Here is a 22,990-nt window from a genome sequence, read left to right on the forward strand (position 1 = left end):
TTCTTCTCTCTCTCAGAACTTTAAAAAATGTCCCCAAAGAAAAATATAGGATCTATTCTGTATAAGGGAGAGCAGAGTCCCACCCTGCAGAACCTGAGCACCTTCAGAGAAGAAATAACAGGTAAACTCATTAAAAAACAATAGAGTGAAATTGGTTTGTACAAACCGCTGTGGGAAGTAGTGCTGTGGGAAGGAGGGTTCATGGTACCTAGGAGTTTGTTACTTGTTTTTACCAACTTTACTGATGTACAGTTTACATGTCATATGATTCACCTGTTTTTGGCTGTGCAGTTTGATATATGACAGTAAGTCTATATAAACCATCACTACCAGTCTTAGAACACTTACATCACCTTAGTATCTCTTTGCTGTCAATTCCTGTTCCTACTGCAGACCTCAGTCAACCACTGATCTGCTTTCTGTTGCTACTGTTTTGCCTTTTCTAGGAATTTGGGATAAATGGAATCATCCACTATGGACTTTTTAATGTGTGACTTCTTTCACTTAGCCTGGTGTTTTTGAGATTATTCCATGTTGCATGTTAATAATTCATTTTTACTGATCAGTATTCAGTTTTATGGACATGCCATGTTTTGTTTATCCATTCACCAACTGATGACATTTGGGTTGTTTCCATTTTCTGCTGCTATGAGTAACTGATTGTGAACATTTATGTACAAATCTGTGTGGACACGTGTTTTCATTTCTCTAGGAGAGGAATTATTGGGTCATATGGTAAGTATATGTTAACTTTTTTTTTTTTTTTTTTGAGACGGAGTTTTGTTGCCCAGGCTGAAGTTCAATGGCGTGATCTCAGCTCACCGCAACCTTTGCCTCCTGGGTTCAAGCGACTTCTCCTGCCTCTCAGCCTCCCGAATAGCTGGGATTACAGGCATGCACCACCGCGCCCGGCTAATTTTGTATTTTTAGTAGAGACGGGGTTTCTCCATGTTGGTCAGGCTGGTCTTGAACTCCCGACCTCAGGTTATCTGGCCACCTTGGCCTCCCAAAGTGCTGGGATTACAGGCATGAACCACCACGCCCAGCCAAGAAATCTTTACATAGCTTAAGGGCACAAAGAATTTCTCGTATGTTTTCTTAGAGAAGGCTATACTTTAGCCCTTACATTTTGGGTCTATGATCCATTTTGGAATATTGTGTATGGTATGAGGTAAGGATCGAGATTCACTTTTTTGCATGTGGATATCCGATAGTTCCAGCACCATTTGTAGACGGATTATACTTTATCCAGTGAATTATTTTGGCACCTTTGTTGAAAATCGTATGTGTGGGTTTATTTCTTAACTCTACTCCATTTAAGAGAGGATCTGGTCTACTTAAGGCCAAAGATGTTCAGGCAACTCTATTAAAAAGGAAGCAGCCTCTAGCCAAAGAGGCATGTGGTTCTCATCCTTTATTATTGCTGGGATAGTTTGTTCTGTCATTAAATATACCTGCCATCTAGATCACAGGATCTTGGTGGTAGCAAGGACAACAGGAATATTTTCTTCTTGATGATGCCAGAATATCCTTGGTGTATAACCAACCAAAGGCCAGATGGCAACTTTTTTTTTTTTTTTTTTTTTTTTTTTGAGACCAGGCTGGAGTGCAGTGAGTGTCATAATCTCAGCTCACTGAAATTAAGAATTGAGGAGAATTGCTTGATTCTCCTGCCTCACCCTCTTAAGTATTCCTTCGCAAAATTCCACGGCTAATTTTTGTATTTTTAACAAGAGACAGGGTTTCACCATGTTGGCCAGGCTGGCCCCTAAGTAAGTCCTGACCTCAGGTGATCTGCCTGCCTCAGCCTCCCAAAGTGCTGGGAATACAGGCGTGAGCCACCGTGCCCGGCCCCCAGATGGTGACTTCTATTCATTCAGTTAACATGCTTTGAGCCCCTCCCCATTCACCTGGTCTGGTCTATGCTGATGAGCAGATCTCTGCCTTTCCTGGGTTCACTGTCACTTACAGCAATGAGAACTTGCTATGTAAATCTACATTAGGATCAACTAAAAAATTCCATCAGCGACCTTTAAAGTGATTTAGAGCTGTAGAACAGCTTATGGCACACTTTTCTAAAAACACACCCTGCTGATGTACTGGCTTGTGCAACATCCATGGTAATGTATTCATTGGCTTTGTCTAAGTAGGCACTCTGATATTTGTTGACTTGTGTGTTTTTATTGTTTGAGTAACATACAGCCAATCCTGGAGAACTTTTTGAGGAAGAAAATGAAACAGGTATGTGGTACTTATAACCACAGCAGACGGTGCAAACGACTGAGTCCCACATTCTGGTTCTGAGGCAGCTCTCTTTTAGAATTAAATGAATGGAGTCTCCTGCCCCCATGTAGTTCTTAACCTTGTGAATCAAACTATGGGTCCTTGAAGAATTTTTAAAAATTATATAGTAATGGAAAATAGTCATCCCCGACGACTGCCTTGGCAAAGCCCTCCTTGTTGAATGGTCTTTCTGCCATCAAACCTTCAGCCCTCCAGCCTTCCTCCACACGGACACCAGAGTAATTTACTTTAAAACAGAAATCTGACCATGTTGCACCCTCCCATGGTTAAACCCTTCACGGGCTGTTCTTCAGCCATGGTCCTATGTGGAAGGCCCTTCCCAGCTGCACCTCCCTCTGTAGCCTAGTTGGCCATTCCTTAGGTCATACTTTGTACAAATCTAAACCCAAGTACTTGTGGATCCCAGTTTTCACCAGGCCCTCTCAGTGGCTTTGCTTGGATTGTGCCGTCTGAGTGGAATTCCCAGCCTGCTTGCTGGTAACTACTTTTGTCCTTTAACAATCAATGCAGTGTTTTCTGGGAAGCTGTCACCAGGTGCTTCCTCTTTCCTAGCATCTCTGACCAAATCAGTCCCTTCCCCTAAGTGCTCCCACAGTACACCCTGCACTTATCGCTGCATGCTGAGATACCTGCTTACATTCCTCAGGACATCCAGTTAGCGTGGTGCCGCGCACATGCCGCATCTGTGATAAATGCTGGCCGTGCTGACTGAGGAGGCTGCTTTTTGTCACCATAGCACTTATAAGAAAGATACGTTTACACATTGTAGAAGTGCCCCACACTTTCCAGGATGTGTCTGGTGATAAAAGCAGGGGAGCTCACTTCACAGGAATGCAGATAAATGAGGTCTGAATAAAACTCCACCTCATCTTGGCACATCACCTTTTCTAATCTCACCTATTAAAGGTACTATTAATAAGTGGTAGGCAAGTTGGCCAATTCTTGCTCTGTTGCCCAGCACCCAGGCTAGAGTGCAGTGGTGCAATCTCAGCTGACTGCAACCTCCACCTCCCGGGTTCAAGTGATTCTCCTGCCTCAGCCTCCTGGGTAGATAGGATTACAGGCATGCACCACCACGCCCAGCTAATTTTTGTATTTCTAGCAGAGACAGGGTTTCATCATTTGGGCCAAGCTGGTCGTGAACTCCTGACTTCAAGTGATCCACCTGCCTCAGCCTCCCAGAGTACTGGGATTACAGGCGTGAACCACCGTGCCCGGCCCCAATTCGTTCTTGACCCCTTCTCTCTGTTTATTCTATACCATTGAACAAAAGGAACACTTCAAGAAGAAAGGAGAAACAAGGCACTTGAGTCATTCTGGAATTAAGAGGAAGTAATAACCAGCCATATAGGAAATGGAAGTCCATTCTTTAATCCTTCCTTTTTAGTCTTTTTCTAAGTGAAGTCAGCCATGCTCTTCCATTCCTTCATTTCAATTACTCATACAGTGTTAGAGAAAAGCTTACAAAAACCACCTCTCACCTGCCAGGATCCTCTCAGCATTCATCCGGTAGCTGTCCGTGGCCTCGGCCATCAATCGTGCTGTTGCCAAATGGTTCAGCATGATTTCACAGCTCTGGTCATTTTTTTCCCACATGTCGGTTCCTTCAAAAGTGACAGCCTGGCGCTCCATTAAGGTCACAAGGGGCATCAGCAGTGGGACTGATACATTATTTGGGGGAACACATGTGGACTCTGAAGAATAAGGAGTAGAGTTTTCCATATCAGATGTTTTCCAAAGTTAAGCACAGAATGAGGTGACTCAGCCCTTGTCTTGTTATAGCAACTGCAGCCTTCTACAAGCAACACTGTCATCTGATAAAAGCCCTGATGAGCCATCCACAGTGCTGCAGATAACTCAGGGCCTCATAACATGCCCTGTGTACTTGTACTCCACTCCCCAGCGGGGTAGCCCCATGCTTGCTCTGCCCACGTGCTCACCTCTGCCTTCATGCAGGATTTTGCTGAAGGGCTTCAGCTGTTTCTCATAGAGAATGGCAGTCTGGGTGTACTGGTGCCGCAGAGCAGTCCACATCTTTTCTAACCTTGTGATCTGGAAGAAACGTAGTGTTTTGGAAAAGGTTCTTTTTAAAATTACCTTTTTGTGGCTGGGCATGGTGGCTCACGCCTGTAATCCCAGCACTTTGGAAGGCTGAGGTGGGTGGATCACTTGAGGTCAGGAGTTCAAGACCAGTCTGGCCAACATGGTGAAACCCTGTCTCTACTCAAAAAAAAAATTAGCCAGGCATGATGGCGTGTGCCTGTATTCCCAGCTACTCGGGAGGTTGAGGCGGGAGAATCGCTTGAACCCGGGAGGTGAAGGTTGCAATGAGCCAAGATCGTGCCACTGCATTCCACCCTAGGTGACAGAGTGAGACCCCGTCTCAAAATAAAATAAAATAAAATAAAATAAATAAAATAAAATAAATAAAATTACCTTTTTGCTTAAATTTTGGAACAGGTGATAGATACACATGGTAAAAATGTCAAAGTGGCTGAAAGCAGGGTAGAGAGGAAAAGTAATCCCCCATCCTCCCCATCTGCATTGCTGTTAGCCCATCCCAGAGACGACAACTTTCTTCAACTGCTTGTGCGTGTGCACTTCACACACACACGGCCTGCTGGCCAGTCCACTGTCAAAATTTAAGGCAGTATTGGATGAGAGGAAATAAACACGATGCAAAGTAAAGCGCCTGAATGAAAAATTATAACTCTTGCTATAATAGAAATCAGCATTATTAGGAAAATATGGCAGAATTGATAAGTTGCTTATTTTAAATATTGATCCTAGAAAATTCCATTGTACCTGAAGAATTCTGAAAGCTCTTGAAATAAAACTGGAATTGACCTCCCCAAAATTCCTGTCTATATGCACACCCCTTTTAAAAATAAATACATGCATATTATACCATATAAACCGTATCTATTCCTTGCCTCAAAAGCATTCAGTATAAGTACATATAGAACAGCCTTATTTTGTTAAATTTCTGCATAATAGTCCACTGTATGGAGAGCTATAGTTTAACTAGTCTCTTAAAGAGTTTTATGACTTTTTTTTCTTTGAGACAGGGTCTCACTCTGTTGCCCAGGCTGGGGTGCAGTGGTACGATCACAGCTCACTGTAGCCTCAACCTCCCAGGCCCAGTGATCCTCCCACCTCAGCCTCCTGAGTAGCTGGGACAACAGGCATGACACCACGCCTGCTACTCATTTCTTTTCTTCTGCAGGTAACTCGGGGCCTAATTTTCTTCTGGAACAATTTAGTCAGCAGCAGCATATTACCACTGACTCTGTCCTGAGATAAATGGTCCCCAAGTCATACCCTAAAACCAGCAAGGCTGTGTTAAGTTTTCTACATGAAACAAGGCCAGGGCATTAGTATTTAGGGAATAAGAGCCAACTTTGTGTCAAATATTTAAAGAATTTCATTTAATCTTCACAGTGCCCTTTAAGACAGGTATTTTGGCTTCATTTTACAGATCAGAAAACAGAAGCGATTAGGTAACTGCCCAAGGCTTCCCAGCTGGTATGTGGTAGAGCTGAGATTCATTTACTTGGCCTTGAAGAGCTCCTGTATCCAAAAGGAAGGTGAGTAGGCTCAGCACCAGCAGATGTGCTGTGAAGAAAAGGCTGTGGCTGGCCTTCCTCCTGCTGCCCACCATGCTGCCCTTCCTTCTGTAGACCCCTGCTCCCTACCCACTCCCTGAGGCATTGCCTTTCTGAAAGAAGCCTCTGGGTCTGGGCTAGGCCCGTCTCCTGGATGTACTCTCTTGATACTAGAAGCTGAGAAGAGAAGGTGGCACATGTGGCTATAGTGTAAGGGCTGGGTTGGATGGTAACATGCAAAGTAATGTGACTCTTTTTTTGGGCTTTCCCTGGGTATGCCACTTCCTCCTAGGCCATTGAATGCTCCGGAGGACTGTGTCCTGTCACTGCTGATGTGCTCCAGAAGAGAAAGGCTGACACTGTTAAAAGGCAGGGAGCCACCTACAAAGCATGGTAATGTGGTTGGGGACAAGTCCCTAACCGCTGAGTTTGATGTCATGGATGGCAACCATGTGATCCCACAAAACATCCCCTTTACCAGTCTCAGGGGAAGCTCTGGGCTGGAAAGCTTTACCCACAGCCTGGCCTGTTGGCTCTGCTGTCAAAATTCTAGGCAGTTTTAGATGACAAGAAATAAACATAATACACATTAAAATACCTGAATGAAAAAATGATAACCCCTGTTACAGCAGAAATAGGTATATCATGAAAATCCGGCAGAACTTATGGACTGCTTATTTCAAATACCAATCCTACAAAATTCCAGTCTACCTGAAGAATTTTGAAAGCTTCTGAAATGTAATTAGAATTGACCCCCCAAAAATTCCCGAAGAAGGCACTAAGTTGTTCAACCTTTTATTTTTAAGGTGACCTTGCTTTAATGCAAGTAAATTCTGTTCCTGCCATGATCTGACTTGCGGGACATGTGATTGTGGCTGTTTCCCAGTGGCAATGATGGAATTTCAATGAGCACCTGGCAGGATTTCGGATATAGCCTGTGGCTATGAAACAGCCAAGCCGAGTGACCAGTGGTTTTGGTGTTACTAGAAGGTTTTGTTGGCTGGATTGTAAACTCATACTCAAGTCCTCCAAGCACCCAGGGCTTGGGAGAACAGAAGTGGGAGTGCCGATCCTAAGCGATAAAGATGGCAGCATGATTTTCCTCTATGAGGCCTGCTTGACTTCAGATACAGATATTCATGTTTGACACTCATCCTAAAAATCCCCTGGCACAGCAGATAAATTCAAATGCCCAATTTCAGAAACGGTAATTAGGGAGTTCTATGGCAGATGGACCAGGAATCTGAACTTTTTAATAGGACAGTCTGTTTTAGGTGACCTGAACTAAACTATTCTAAGGATTCTCTGATAGAAGCTCTGCCAGTGTCTCATTTCCCAGGGATTATACTAAACTGCCCACACACCTGGCGACCCAGATGGAGGCAGTCTCTTTCTTATACGACACACTTTAGCCAGATGTCTCATCCTAATTGGTTCTCCATGAATCACTACTGTTCATGAGGATGACACTTGCTACTGTACATCAAAGAGAAAGCATGGACTGTCAGCAATTATCTACTACTTTAAAAATAGACCCCAGAGACTGGGTGTGGTGGCTCACGCCTGTAATCCCAGCACTTTGAGAGGCTGAGGTGGGTGGATCACCTGAGGTCAGGAGTTTGAGACCAGCCTGGCCAACATAGCAAAACCTGTCTCTACTAAAAATACAAAAATTAGCCACGTATGGTAGCCCATGCCTGTTATCCCAGCTACTCAGGAGGCTGAGGCAGGAGAATCACTTGAACCCGGGAGACAGAGGTTGCAATGAGGCAAGATCACGCCATTGCACTGCAGCCTGGACAATAGAGTGAGACTCCATTTCAAAAAAAAAAATAGACCCCAGTCCAGGCACAGTGGCTCATGCCTGTAATTCCAGCACTTTGGGAGGCTGAGGCGGGCAGATCATTTGAAGTCAGGTGTTCGAGGCCAACCTGGTGAAACCCTGTCCCTACTAAAAATACAAAAATCAGCTAGGTGTGGTGGTGCATACCTATAGTCCCAGCTACTTGAGGCTGAGGCATGAGAATCACTTAAGCCTGGGAGGTGGAGGTTGCAGTGAGCTGAGATTGCGCCACTGCACTCTAGCTTAGGTGGCAGAGTGAGATTCTGTCTCAAAAAAGAAAAAAAAAAAATAGACCCCAGTCCAAACACTTAGGACACTGTCCCCTAAATGAAGCAGCTTTCACTAAGATTCAATTTACTTTTGAGATTGACTAAAATAGTCTGATTTGCCAAACACGGCATGCAGATCTCTTTACAGAACATTAAGTACACATAAAGTAACTGGAAATTTACCTGTGGCATTTCCAGGGCTTTCATGAGAGCTGAGAAGGAATAGAGGTCCCCCATGGAATCCTTCAGTTCCACTGCCACCTGGATGATCTTACTCAGAGTGGCTGCTCGGTCCTCCAAAGTGCCCGTGCAGCCCAGAATGTACACTGCAATGCCGATGGCCATCGTGTTGTGTCTGAAAGCGAGGAGATCAGTGGTCAGGTTCAGGGCCAATGGGACTAGGAGAAAACCAAACCAAATCAGCCAAGAGAAGGGCTGTTTTTGTGCCATTTGCTGCTATTGCTCTAAAATGTGCCGGCAGCACAGTTTAGATGGCCAATCTCAACAGAGAGAAGGCCCCGTAGCAGGCTGACTGTGGAGGGCCAAACTAGGTCACAGAGGGTACACTTTCGTCAGAAAGCAAGATGTCCCCAGACAGGGCCATGTTCAACCCTGCACCTGGGGGCACAAAGAGGGAGCTCCTGAGGCAAAGCTGTTCAGAAGTTGCATGTGGCTGCTAGTACCCTGCACCATGAGAGGTCCGTGGAGACAGCAGGTCCCCCAACACGCTCTGAGAATCTCTCCTCAGGGTAGCCCAGGGCCACCTCCACTGGGCCCCCTGGACTTGGGGATGGAAGGGACAGGAAAATGAGAGGACATTCTTGATTCAGGACAATAACACAGCTATCAGAACAAAGGCAGGAAAGAGGAGGTAAGAATGGTGTTATCCAGCCCCACTCCAGAGGCCAGAAAGTGAACGGGGAGGAGGATAAAGATTGATGGGCTGGAATGTGCCTGTAAGGCCAGACCCTAATAAAATCAAAATCTCATTTTCCCCAACAATCCTCCCTTTTCTCATCCTAAACTACACAGGTCAACCTCAGAGACCCCAAACAGGAAGCAGGGTGATCTTTCCTCCACATGACAACAGGACTAATATGAATGGGGTCAGTCTGCTGCAAAAGCATAGACTGTGACCCCCTTTCCTTCCCACTGTAAATCAGGACCCAGGAGTTAACTGCTTTAGACCAGAATTGCCTCAGTTTCTTCCAGGCTGTGGTACAAGTGCTGGAGGCGAAGCCCCAATGTATAGCTAGTTACTAAAATACAGCATGCATTTGAACTCCAGGGCCACTCTGTCCTGAATGTTCAGAGCTTGGGATGTTACTCCACGCTGTGCTCTCTGTGTCCAGGTGTGTTGGTTTGTCTCTTGCTGTCCTTGAGCAAAGGGCAGCAGGGATTCACTGAGTGCTTAGCATCACTGAGTTCTCTAATGTTTGTTGAATAGGTAACGAGCTCTGCCTCCAAGTGTGTTTGCACACATATGCATGTATGGGGCTCACTTGCAGTGTAAGCTTAGGCTGGTACCTAACTGCTCCACCCCTCAGGTTCTTCATCTGTAAAATGGGAGCAAGGGTTATGAGAAAGAGAGACTGTGTATGGGAGTGAAAATAATTAAACTGAGCCAGGTCTCAGGCCTGTAATCCCAGCACTTTGGGAGGCCGAGGCAGGCAGAACGCTTGAGCCCAGGAGTCTGAGACCAGCCTTGGCAACATGGGTGAAACCCCATCTCTACTAAAAATACAAAAATTAGCCAGGCGTGGTGGCACATGCCTGTAGTTGCAGCTACTCGAGTGGCTGAGGAATGAGAATGGCTTGAACCCAGGAGGCGGAGGTTGTAGTGAGCAGAGATCGGGCCACTGCACTCCAGCTTGGGTAACTAGAGAGACTATCTCAAAACAAAAATAATAATAATTAAAGTGCCTGGCGCTGGTAGGCGCCTAATAAATAGCAGTTGTTACTAGAGCTGTCTCTGTGCATGTCTCTCCCTCTGTATCTTGGTCCATTTTGCCTCTTTGTCTCCAGTCTCTTTCCTCTTTTCTCCATTTATCTCCTTTTCCTGATTTGTCTTTCTCAATTAATGGATCCAAACATAGACCTAAAATACATTTTTATTATTTGTTTTTTTCCGAGATAGGGTTTTGCTCTGTTGCCCAGGCTGGAGTGCAGTGGTGTGATCACGGCTCACTGCAGCCCTGACCGCCCTAGCTCAAGGGATCCTCCTGCCTCAGCCTCTCAAGTAGCTGGGACCATAGGCATATGCCACCATGCCCAGCTAATTTTCGTGTTTTTTGTAGAAACAGGGTTTTGCCATGTTGCCCGGCTGGTCTCGAATTCCTGGGCTCAAGTGATCTACCTGCCTTGGCCTCCCAAAGTGCTGGGATTATAGGCATGAGTCACCATGCCCAGCTGTTATCTGATACATTTTTGGAAGAGTGTTGTTATCCATTTGCAAAATATTAACATTGACAGAACATTTTAGATGTTGCTTTTAACTATAAACTCACTTCCCATGCTGCATTCAGTTGATTCTTTATTCAGTGTTTTCTCCCCCTATGTTTTAATGGCCTTCTAGTGTTGTATCAATGGGTAACTGAATGGCTGTATCCATTCACTCAACCAACATTTGCCTGAAACCTTCTGGATACACCGACTATGGGAAAAACAATTCAGGCTGGCAAATCTGCAGCAAAAGCTCCTGTGGTTGGCAAGAGGAGGCATTCAGATGTCACATGAAGGACACTTCCAGAGCAGTATGCCTGGAATGGGTGAGGTGGTAAATTAAAAATAAAGGGTGGTTTTGCATTTGATTCTCAAATGCAAGAAGGTGATGCCATGTGACACATCAGGACCTCTATAACCTTGGCCTTTATTTAATAAACACATTGTAATTAATAAAACTACTCCCCAGGCTCTAAAAAGAAGATCCCAGAGGTCACAAGAAACAAACTAAGAAGCAAGACCCCAGCCAAGAGGCAGTCAGGAGAAAAGAGAAATAAAGTGGAAAGTCAGAAAACAGCCAGGAGAGACGCTCCAAACAAACCTGTCGCCCTCAGCCTGTCCTAGCACCCTGAATGATACTAAGAAAACAGGGCTCAGATTCATGAGGCCTGGAACCTGGGGGGTTTCAGGCTGAAATGTCTCATGGAAGAAACGGCAAAATGTGGTGGCACAGCTCCCTTCTGCTGATAGAACAGAAGCTAGTGGAGCCGGGAGGCCAGGCCCCTGGGGCAGGAGGGAAAAAGGGGACACCCGGAGAGAGGCTGGAACCTAGAAAAGTCTCATCAGGAAGAGCAGGGAAATTCAGAAGTGGGATCTAGAATTCCCCAAAGGCCTAAGCAAAGGGCATTCCCGAACAAAGTCCGCACGGCCCCACTTCTTCACCTCCGTCCTCCCACACGGCTGCAATTCAGCGTTCTCGGTAGTTTCTATGGGATGTACCACGGCTGCGAGACCAAAACAGCAGCAGCCTGGGAGTCATCTTATCTGCCGTACAGCCGAGGAAACTCCAACGCAGCGACATCCACCCCCCCAGAGGTGGCTCTTTACCCAGAAAACAGTAAAGTCTAACTAAAATCATCAGTCACATTTCAGGTGCCCGAGAGTGACGTGTGGCTGGTGGCTACTGTAATGGTCAGTGCAGAACGTGTCTATTACCACAGAAAGCTGTCCTGGACAGCACTGTGGTCTGGAACTTCATGGAAAGCCATGGGCAGTCAGTCATGGCAACTAGGACATTGGCTGGACAGACAGAAAACTTAACAAGACAGTCCTGCCCAAATCAACTTTAAAAAAAAGTCAAAAAGGCCAGCTTTTGTGGTCATATGGATATCTAGTCTAGTGCTTTTCTTAAAAACATACCTCATTGTTGGTGTCTTTCTAATTCCTAAACACTCCATTTCAATGGACACCCAGGGCCCTGGCTTTTCATGAGAAGAGGGGAGGGATGCCTCGGAGGCCCCAGGCCAGTGCCGTCATCCCGACCTCTGACCCTATTTGTCCACCCCTCAAAGAAAACACTGTCTAGACTCTGCTCTTCCCAGCCATTCCCACAAACTCCTCCTAATTCCTCAAGCAATCTTAACCCCCAAAGACACAAAGGCGCAGCTTGCTGGGCAGGAGACTCCACTGTGCTGGGGCCCCAGCTCTGCCCCAGGCTGCAGGATCTGTGACTCCTGCTCACACAGGCCAGTTGAGTCACTGGCTTCGGGCCATCTGTTCTCTCCATCCACCCCTCTAGGAGCAGGGACAGGAACACATTCTTTGTTCCTGAGTTGTGCTGTCTCTGTGTGCAACCCCAGGATTCTCAGGCTCAGGCTTCTGGGAAGAGTCGCTGTAGGCCATGCGCCCTGACGTGCTGTTACCCCAGGGCTAGGCTGGTGCTGAGCCTCTCTGTTCTAAAACCTGCTGCTCTGATGCCTGCAAGGAGCTGGGAGGGTTGGAAGTGCAGAGGACAGCACTGCTCACCTTTCAATGATGTCCAGGCGCAGCTGGTGTCCGTGAGGCAAGGTAATGAGTTCCAGGCCTGAGCTCACCCCCATGTTCCTCCTCATCTCTTCAGAGACTTCAAGTATCCTAGCAACCTGTCAAGAGCCAAAGTTGAAATACACTGGATCAGGAAGTGGGCTTGCCTGATCACGAATTCAGCATATGAGAGGAAACACACTGTACTAGGATGGCGTGGACACACTTTATGTGTTGCATTTCTTTATAAGCAACCACTGCGACTGCTGTTCTTATATGATGTTTAGGGTGTTTTCATACACATAGTAGAGTATAAAACTTAGGGGGAAAAGAAAGACTGGTGGGAGATGCCGACACTACTCTGCAGATCCACAGATTTGTTAAGTGTTTCTGCCCAGCCAGAGAACAGTTTAGTTCTCAAAGCTTTTGTCTGACACAGGCCGGATCCTGCTGTGACGTTTTGCTGCCAACAGCAGGGCTGCATGTGTTCGGAGCCGACCGATCCCCTGCAGTGGAAAAGCGGAATCTCATCCAAGAGCCTCTCTCCTGTGGGCTTTGCCATTCATGTTCTCACTTAACAGCCACAGCTGGCTGCTATTACCCTTAATTACACTTCTCCTGGGCTCAGTAAATGCTCTATACGTCTGGAAACTATTAAAAATGTGTACCGTGATTGGAAACCTGAGATCTCAAATACACTTCTTTCTCCTGAGAGGCTTTTCTTAAAATCTTTGTCCCAGACAGCTCTCAACCCATCTCCATTCTAGTATGTAATCTCAGTTTATTAGAATCAGGTATTAGTTATTACAATGTCACGAAGAAGAGTTACAACTGAGCCAGTGTGTCTCTAAAATGGGGCCAATAGGCCAAGCACGGTGGCTTATGACTGTAATCCCAGTGCTTCGGGAGGCCGAGGTGGGGGGATTGCTTGAGGACAGGAGTTTGAGACCAGCTGAGCAACATAGCAAGACCCCATCTTTACAAAAAATTAAGAATTAGCCAGGCATGGTGGTGTGCCCCTGCAGTCCTAGCTACTTGGGACACTAAGACAGGAGGATCACTTAGCACAGGAGTTTGAGGTTACAGGGAGCTATGATCATGCCACTGCACTTCAGCCTGGGTGACAGAGCAAGACACTGTCTCTAACAACAAAAGAAAAATTAAATGGCGGCTAATGATACCTCACAGCACAATGATGTACTAAGAGTGGAACTAACAGCTGCAACAACAAGTCTAGCCACCTGAACACAAGGCAGGCATGAGACGGCTCCTCTCCTTGATCTGGTACACCTGTCCTCAACCTTAATTACCCCAGGCTATCAAAACACATCTGGACGCTTAGGTGGTATTACTAACCCTGCCCTATAACTTCTGTGGCTGAACTACTGTCAACCCTGAGGGGATGACCCTGTGGATGAGCTCTCCAGTGGCAGACGCCAGGACAGGATGCGGAATTCCTACTGTGCTCCTACCTGTGCTCTCTGGGCCTCAGTTTCCCCTTTTCTAACATAACTGCTAAGTTCACCTTTCTCAAGGACTCTGCAAAGGATTCAGATAACTTTAGAACTTCCAAAAGCTACCTGAAAATACAAGTTGTGAATCATCAGCCATGTGGAAAGGGGAAGAATTCTGGCCAGATCTTGAGAAAGAGATTTACACCTTGACCTTGGCAAGGCAGCCCAGACGCATGCCATGCACACTTCCTTGCTTATTTAGACAGCTGCCCTCTGTTAGACGTCCCAAACGCTGTACTTCTGAGGGGTGTCCCCCACGCTCTGGGTGGCAAGATTGAAAGGCCTGTGATTGATTCAGTTTTGCTCTGGAAAACCTGGCAGACAGGCGGCGGCCCCTGCTCTCCAGCCTGCATTTCTTCAGCATATATATGCCAGGCCTGGGTCACTTCCCTGTAACCACACCTGCTTGCCTGAGGGCCGAGGGGATCCCAAGCTCACACTGCAGGGCCTGGATTAGGTTCCCTGACAAATGCCCAAGGTTGTGCAGCTCACTGACACAAAGGAAGGACGACCACATCTAGAGCATTTACTGTGAGCCGACTCCACAGGGCAGGGTAGCAGAAGCACCCCCGACGAGGCCTCCCTCTGCCCTCCAAATCTTAGCTGGTCTACTCTGCTCTACCTCTGGACTCCGCCCATTGCTACTTCTTCCACTGCCTTGGAGGCTGCTGCACGGACCCAGGAGAGCCCCGATGGGGGCCCGGCCCAGCCCTCCTCCCAGCCGCAAGGGCCTTTCTAAAACGCCATGAGATTACCTGGCTCCACTTGCTGGTTCTGTTGCCCTTGGCATAGAGGATCAGATCTGCACCCAAATCAACTGTAAAGTGCCTTGAAGGCAGGAACCTGATATAAGCCCAGAAGCAGAGACTTAGAAACATTGAAGGAAAGACCTGTGAAGCCCTCCCACAACCCACCCCAACTCCATCTTCTTCTACCCACACAGAACAAATCTGCTGTAAAGCTACCCCTCTCTCCATGGCTTTCGACAACTGAGTCTCTGCGCGTGTGCGTTGCCTGCCATCTGCAAGATGCTTTTGGTGTTCATCTGGCCAATGATACAGCCTTCCAAACTCATCTTGGGCGTCCCTGCCCCATATCCACACCCCATTCCCCGTTCAAGGCCATGCCCAGAGGCCCCACAGCTCCTCGCCTTCCCCAGCAGGGCGTTTCCCACCTGGGTCATGGTCCAAGGTCCTGCATCACTGTCCCTCCCCAGCCCACCCCCCACCAAATAGCAGGTGCTCTAAGAGCAGAGACCACAAGCTGCCCTGGCACACAGGAGGCACTCAGTCAAGGCTGAATATATAACCCGGATAAACACATTGTGCTCACTGTGGGCTAGGCAAGGTGCCCAGGGCTTTTACTATATTAGTATCTCATTTAGTCCTCGCCAACCACCTGGGTAGCTGTATTCCTTATAGACAGGCAGAGAAGAGGAGGCTGTTCAGCTGATGTGACAGAGGCAGGATTCAGGCTCAGTTGGGCCAAGCACTTCACTACTGGACCTCACTTCTAGCTACAGGCAAAGACCTTGTGCATGGTGGGAGAGGCTCAGTGGCTCCTAACCAGGCCCTTGGGGGGTGAGGGCATGGACACAGCAGGGCAGGGAGCCTGGAGGGCTCTTAGGACCACCCACTGTCCTGATGGCCTATCTGGGTGTCTGCCCTCATGGCTGGGAACCAGCACACGGGACCCAGATGCTAGCCAGAGCCTGCTCTCAGCTTCCGGGTGGCCCGTCTGGGCTGCCACTGCATCTGGGGTGGGAAACAACAGATTGTGTATTTCCCTCTTAGAGATGCTGATTGTGCCTGCTTGGAAGTCAGTGGTTCCAGAAGATAATATAGAAATCATGGTCGGCTCTTGAGAGACAGGGAAGAAGGAAGTTTCAACATGGCCCTGCCCTGGGGCTGGTTGGACAGAATCCAGGCTGGCTCCTGCTCGCTGCCTGGGGAGCCCATCCAGCCCCCTTGTCCAGGGGTGCCTGCAGGCAGACATGGGAGTGAGGCCCCACTAGGAGGACAAAACGTGCCACAGCAAGCCAGGGAGACTGCATTCTTCAGTTGAGACCATCCTCGGAGTCTAGTTTCATGGCTACCAAAGGTAGTGGGCAGGTCCCAGACCTCCTGCCAAGGGCAGGTGGGCAGGCAGGCAGGCATCTCTCCTCCACCTAGAGGATCATTAAGCCCTGCCCAGAGTCACAGGAAGCATTCATTCCCCTGGGAATTGGGCTGTTCTGTAAACCCAGGCCTGTTTCTACAAGGAGCTTCCTCTATGGAGAACCCACGCAGGTTCATACCAGGCCAGAGTCTCCCTCCTGGCCCGCTAACACGGTTCTGCTCTCAGATCCAGGGCCCAGTGTGCCTGACAAGAACAGAAATCCTCACTACTCTTACCTCCCAAACAGGTTAAGCTCGCTTTAAAGCGAGGTCCGGATAACTCTGCTAACTCCGCAAATTGCGTGACTACCTGGGAGCACTGCCCGAGGTCATCCAGCCAAAAGTGCAGCAGGCCCTTGTTCTTCCAGTGCAGCCCTGGCTCTCTTCTCAGGGCCTGCCCAGCAGAAGTGCACTCTCAGCCCCACCTCCCAGGCCTGGGCAATGAGTTACTCTGGTTTCTGAGTCATCCCTCAAGTTCTGTTGTCAGCAAGGGCCTTGTTTACTCCAGGATGGCCAGCAGCTGCCTAAAGTTCCTCAAGCCTGTTTGGGGGAGCCCTCCATCAACTTTGGCACTCCCTGCAGGAGTGCGCTGAGACGGGACTTCTTGCCATGATTCAACACCTAGGAAGGAAAACCCCTAAATAAGCCCTGACATCTGAAGCTAATTGACTTCACTGAGCTACAAATAAAAAAGGGCTTCAACTGCCCAGGAACCAGCCTCTTTATATGAAAAGGTGGACCGAGCCCAACGTCGCCTGAGACAGCACCTGGTGTCTAGAATACAGTCAGCCCTCCTTATACATGGCTTCTGCAACAGTAGATTCAACCAAAGGAGGATCAAAAATATTCAGGGGAAGAAAAAAAGCTGCATTGGTATGAAACATGTAGACTTTTTTCCTTGTCATTATTTGCTAAACAACACAGTATAATGGCTATTTACAAAGCATATATATTGTATTAGGTGTTATAACTAATCTAGAGATGGTTTAAAGTATACAGGAGGATTGCATAGGTTATATGCAAATACTATTCCATTTTATATAAGGAGTGCGAGCTTCTGTGGATTTTGCTAGCCACTGAAGGGCCTAAAACGAATCCCCACAGATCCGAAAAAGTGACTTAATCTCTCTTCAGGATGTGGTTGCTTTGGGACTACCTATGGACAAAAGTCACTCACATGTAAAATAAATGTTTCCTGCAAAAAAATGGTGATGGGCCGGGCGCGGTGGCTCACATCTGTAATCCCAGCACTTTGAGAGGCCAAGGCAGGCAGATCACTTGAGCTCAGGAGTTCAAGACCAGCCAGTGCAACATGGCAAAACCCTATCTTTACAAAAAAATACAAAGAGTTAACCAGGTGTGGTGGCATGCGCCTGTGGTCCCGGCTACTCAGGAGGATCACTTGAGCCCAGGAAGCAAAGGCTGCCATGAGCTGCGAACGCACCTCTGCATTCCAGCCTGGGTGACAGAGTGAGACCTTGTCTCAAAAAAAAAAAAAAAAAAAGGTGACGATGTAAATATTTAATCACGTGGAAAGACAGTCACCTTGGTCAATGAAGGGTTTGGAATAGTATGTAGAGACCTGTGCCATTTCTGCGGCAAATAGATATTATACATGCAATTATTTATACCTATCCATTTACAGAGAAAAAAATCATGTTTTTGCATAAACCAAATGCTGACAATGGTGATCTCTAGGAAACTGGATTTTGTGTGATTTTATCTTTTAATCTGTATTTTAGAAATCTTTTTTTTTTTCGAGACAGAGTTTTGCTCTTGTTGCCCAGGCTGGAGTGCAATAGTGCGACCTTGGCTCGCCACAACCTCTGTCTCCCGGGTTCAAGCAATTCTCCTGCCTCAGCTTCAGAGTAACTGGGATTACAGGCATGTACCACCATGCCCAGCTAATTTTGTATTTTTAGTAGAGACGGGGTTTCTCCATGTTGGTCAGGCTGGTCTTGAACTCCTGACCTCAGGTGATCCACCACCTCAGCCTCCCCAAGTGCTGGTATTACAGGCGTGAGCCCCCATGCCTGGCCATTTTAGAATTTTTCTAAATTGAGGAAGGATTATTTTTAAAACATAACTTTAAAGATGTTTATACTAAAGATCATTTTAGTAATAAATATGTAATGCATAAGTATAATGTAATAAAAATAACCAAGGTCTGCTACTCCAGAAACTACATTTTCATCTACAGTCTACTCTCCTATAGCTTTGGCTTTACCAGTTCTGATGGAGCTGAGGCAAGGGGGTAGTTTTTAAATAAGCACCAGGTGTGAGAAGGATTCTGTTGCAGCTGCTGACGCCAGCAGGGATGGGTAGAAGAAGACGGCGGCCCCCACCCACGGCAGCAGCCTGCCATCCCTCTGTCTGAGATGAATTTTATAAGCTTCCTACTTGGGCAAAGGTTGTCCCAGCTTGTGGTTCCCACCCCTTAAATAAATTCCCATGCTGGTGTTATCTTCGGACTTTCCTATGGGCAAAGCATTTAATGGGTGAGGCAGAGTGAGGCAGGACGGATACTCTCCTTCCAAACCTACAAAAGCCAGAGGAGCACCGGGACTACCAGCTCTTACCAAACCTTGAAAAGCCAGAATAGCGCCAGGACCCCCAGCTCTTACCCTGCAGTCCATGCTCAGTATGTGCTGAGCGATGACCTTGGGGTCGTTGTTGCTGAACAGTTCTTTTGCACGTTTCAACATTGCTGTTTCCAGGGGCTTATTCTCAGGGGGAAGGAACTTTGACTCAAAGTCATTGGGCCTGAAGGAGGAGACAGTCTCCAGGAGGGGTGCCACAAACTCGCCCTTGTCCCACTGCCCCTTCTCCGTCTGAGCTGCCGCAGGTTCCCAAGGTCTTTCCCTGTCATCATCATCAAGGATCAAGTAGTTGATGCCAGAGTTCCGGGGACCTAGTGCCCCGTTCTGCTTGGCTGTGAGCAGTTCTGTGGGGCTTCCCTGGGCACATAAAGGTAGCTTTGCTCCCCTGCCGCAGCCTGTGGCAAACGCTGGGTTCAGTTCACAGTAGTTGGCCTCTGAGTTGAGCCAGGCAGAGGGAGACGAGGGAGCCTTGAGGAACGGCACCTTGCAGGGCTTAGGAGGCGGCTTAGGGCACAGTTGACTGTCTGACCCCCTCAGCGCCTCCCCAGCCCTGGCATCCGACGAGACCCTCCGAACAACTGCTGGGCTCAGGGCGGGCTCGCTTCCCGTCCTGAACACGGGTGACTTTGGGCAGGGGCTTGTGTCCACACCTGAGGACTGAGGTGGCAGCTTGCAGCCTGTGGGGGATAAGAAAAGGTCAGAGACAGCTCATCTGTGTGGAGAATATAAGACAAACAAAACCAGAGTGGCAGCTGCCCGGCCCTCCGTTCATGCCCGTGGGTTTCAATTTTCATTTTCATTTCCAAAAGAAAAGTCAATGTGACTGTCCCACGCCCAATCTCACGGAGTCTACAGCATTGTGAGGGCTGGGCTGGGCTTGCCCCATCCCACACTCCTGGGTACAATTCGAAATCCCGGGGACTGCTGACACCTGGGCTACAAAAGTTGTTGTATGGTCACAGAAGGCTCGGACAGTCAGAATGATAAAATATATGAGTGAGGAGGGCATGAATAATGTAATCTTGCCCTAAGAAACAGAAGTCGTTAGCCACCTAAAACACCACTGTCAAAGGATGGATCCCAGCCAGCTTCCAAGGGAGAGCTGGAGACAGGGAAGGGAGAAAAGACATTGGGGTAACCCACATGGAAGTACTTTATGCAGGGGTATTAGGAAAATCCCTTTGTGGTCCCAGGGAAAGTCAGTTATGAAAATAATGACTTTTATTAAACATATTTAAACATATAAATATATTTATATTAAACTTTTATATAAAACAACCCCCCGTCCTACAAATGTAACTGCTTGGTAGGTCTCCCCACACCCCATACCTTATCACTCTTCCAGCCTTGAAAGCAGAATGGAGAGGAAGGGGAGTTGGCCTGGACAGCTGTTCTGCCAAAAGCCCCAGGATCCACCCACCCACCGGGGAAAAGGGAGTAGGCTCATTTGTCAGGAAGTCCACCAGTTTTCAAATGGGCTTGAATCAGAAAACCTGGGTTCAAATGTTGGGTGATTCTGGACAAGTTACTTAACCTATCTGTGCCTCAGTTTCCTCAGCTGCGAAATGGCAATAATCATGCCTACTCTGAAGGCTTGCCACGAGGCCTAAAAGCTGGCATACAGTGTCTAGCTCAGCGCTTCCCAGCTGGATATAATTCTGCAAACCCATTCCCCTTCAGGCTGCAAGCTGAGGCAAATGTCGGTTTCAAATGAGACGACTAGATGGGGCAGGGTAACAGCTTGAAGGAAACCAGGGTCACACTGATGTTCTCCCTGAAAATTCCCCGAAACATACCAATCGGCAGGTAGCTCTCTGACTGGTGGGCTTTGAGGGACAAGGCTCTTCTGTCCTGCATGTGATCCAGGCAGGCTGGCTGGCTACCACTCTTTTCTTTGTTTCTGAAGCAAAAGACAAATAGGACAGAAACGTGTTAAAGTGTAAAATAAAACCTTTAGGCAATGCCATGGGAACTTAAACAAAAAAGAAAGAAAACCGCTCAGAACGAGAGTGCTACAGCATACCCTAAAAGTATAGGAATGTCCATTGGAGAAACAAATTACTGATGGGGTGATTAATATATGACTGTGTGTGCTCCATCCCCCTGTCCCCATGACCAATGCGGCTAAGTCCTAGGATGCCTCCCCTGGGCCGTTCCATCCTGTTGAACAGAGTAGGGTAAAAGTTTTACGATACTCCCCGGGAAAATCTGATGAACTGGAATGTGTACTTTTAACAGAGCCCAAAATTACTTATAGGCCCGGAGGGAATGGCTTGCCTAACTAATATGCATTTTCCACATGCTCCACAGTGTTGCAGTTAGGAAGGAAGCTGTGGGGAAACTTCCATTTTGGTGCAAATCTCAGCATCCCCCAAATAACCTGCAGGACTGCCTGGGGAGGCTGCCATCCCCAACCTCCTGGCTGCTCTGGGGGGACCCTCCACACAGCCCCCTCCTGCTGAGCTGGGAAAGGCACTGGCATGGTCACCAAGCAGCAGTTGGGAGGCACGCTGCGTAACCACACAAGGAAAAGGTGGAAGGTAACTTTCAACACACTCGCTGTTATTCCTTCTGTCCCTTTCCAACTCAAATTGGGAATTTCTCCAGCACCAAGGACCAGAATCTCCCTAGCTAGAGACGGACGCACTGCACCAGCCAAATTGTCATGAACTCTAATTGGCCTTCCCATAAGCACAAAACATTCTTATGTTACAGAAATCATGAAGTTCTTTCCTACCTTTACAAGCACCAAAGAAAAAACAAATCAAAAAACCCCCAAACTCCGAGCAACAGAGAAATTCCAGCAACCTTTCGAAGATAAGGCAAGACGGAGGGCAAATTACAAAAGGAAATGACTCCTGAGAAGTGATATTGAAGCAGTGACCACTGCGGCTGGACTCCAGGGGCCAGAACGGCAGGGCTTGGAAGGCAACCTGCCTGTGAGCACACACCTTTGCCCAGGGCAGGCCACCAGCCAGCCAACTAGCAGGCCCGACGTCAGGGCAGGTGGCATCTGGCCAGAGCTGCATAAGGGAGCCAGCCACTGAAGGACACTGGGGCAGGGCAGCAGGCCATAGGCCATCTCTTCCCCTCCTCCCACTTAAACATTTCTGGGCGTGCTGCCTGTACAAAGCGGTGACAAGTTCTAGGAGGATCTGCATTCCAAAGGGCAAACAGAAAAGTGGCTCTATTAGGCCTGACTTGTTGACTTAGAGACTTTCTTAGTCTTTTTTTCATTTCTTATCTTAGAAAGTTTTTAGGCCGGGCGCGGTGGCTCAAGCCTGTAATCCCAGCACTTTGGGAGGCCGAGACGGGTGGATCACGAGGTCAGGAGATCGAGACCATCCTGGCTAACACGGTGAAACTCCATCTCTACTAAAAAAAATACAAAAATCTAGCCAGGCGAGGTGGCGGGCGCCTGTAATCCCAGCTACTCGGGAGGCTGAGGCAGGAGAATGGCGTAAACCTGGGAGGCGGAGCTTGCAGTGAGCTGAGATCCGGCCACTGCACTCCAGCCTGGGCGACAGAGCGAGACTCCGTCTCAAAAAAAAAAAAAAAAAAAAGAAAGTTTTTAAACTAGGCTCATTCAGGGCCAACTAGAAGGCCTTGCCCACAGCAGTGGTTCTGTTGTCTTGCCGAATACACTCCCACTCTGTGCATGACATTAATTCCCTGCTTCAACCATTCAGCAGCCAATCCCTCCCAAAGGAAACAGAAGAAAACGTACCCCTTGTAATACTGTAAGGGATCTCAAGTCCAATCCCATTACTATGAATAGGAGGATTTCTAAATATCAGATCTTGCCTCCCTCCTTGCAATTGCCCTGATTTTTTTTGTTTGTTTGTTTTGAGACAGGGTCTCGCTCCGTTGCCCAGGCTGGAATGTAGTGGCATGGTCATGGCTCACTGCAGCTTCAACCTCCCAGGCTCACGCAATCCTCCCACCTCAGCCTGTCGAATAGCTGGGACCACAGGCACAAACCACCACGCCCATCTAATTTTTATATTTAAAAAAATTTTGTGGATACATAGGTGTATATATTTCTGGGGTACATGAGATCTTTTGATACAGGCATTCAATATGAAATAAGCACATCATGGCAAATGGGGTATCCACGCCATCAAGCATTTATCTTTTGAGTTACAAACAATCCAATTACACTCTTTATTTTAAAATATATAATTAAGTTGTTTTGACTATAGTCACCCTATTGTATTATCAAATAGGTCTGATTC

The 22,990-nt window shown here is 47.6% G+C and overlaps 1 protein-coding gene across 3 annotated transcripts in view; it reads right to left on the reverse strand.

The window, feature by feature from the left end:
- The window catches only part of BCAR3 (BCAR3 adaptor protein, NSP family member), a 117,255-nt gene that overhangs the window by 713 nt on the left and 93,552 nt on the right, over positions 1-22,990 (reverse strand). For 2 of the 3 annotated variants that reach the window (XM_030936762.1, XM_030936763.1), the window contains 6 exons: positions 20,552-20,655; positions 18,780-19,432; positions 12,489-12,604; positions 8,205-8,376; positions 4,245-4,356; positions 3,786-3,998 (listed from right to left, as the gene is read on the reverse strand). In XM_030936762.1, the coding sequence (XP_030792622.1) occupies positions 3,786-3,998; positions 4,245-4,356; positions 8,205-8,376; positions 12,489-12,604; positions 18,780-19,432; positions 20,552-20,655 (1,370 nt within the window). Of the gene's footprint in view, positions 1-3,785; positions 3,999-4,244; positions 4,357-8,204; positions 8,377-12,488; positions 12,605-18,779; positions 19,433-20,551; positions 20,656-21,492; positions 21,683-22,990 lie in introns of those variants that run through there. The other variant, XM_030936764.1, reaches the window with a different exon arrangement.

The sequence above is a fragment of the Rhinopithecus roxellana genome, chromosome 8, assembly GCF_007565055.1.
Source record: "Rhinopithecus roxellana isolate Shanxi Qingling chromosome 8, ASM756505v1, whole genome shotgun sequence".
Lineage (NCBI taxonomy): Eukaryota > Metazoa > Chordata > Mammalia > Primates > Cercopithecidae > Rhinopithecus > Rhinopithecus roxellana.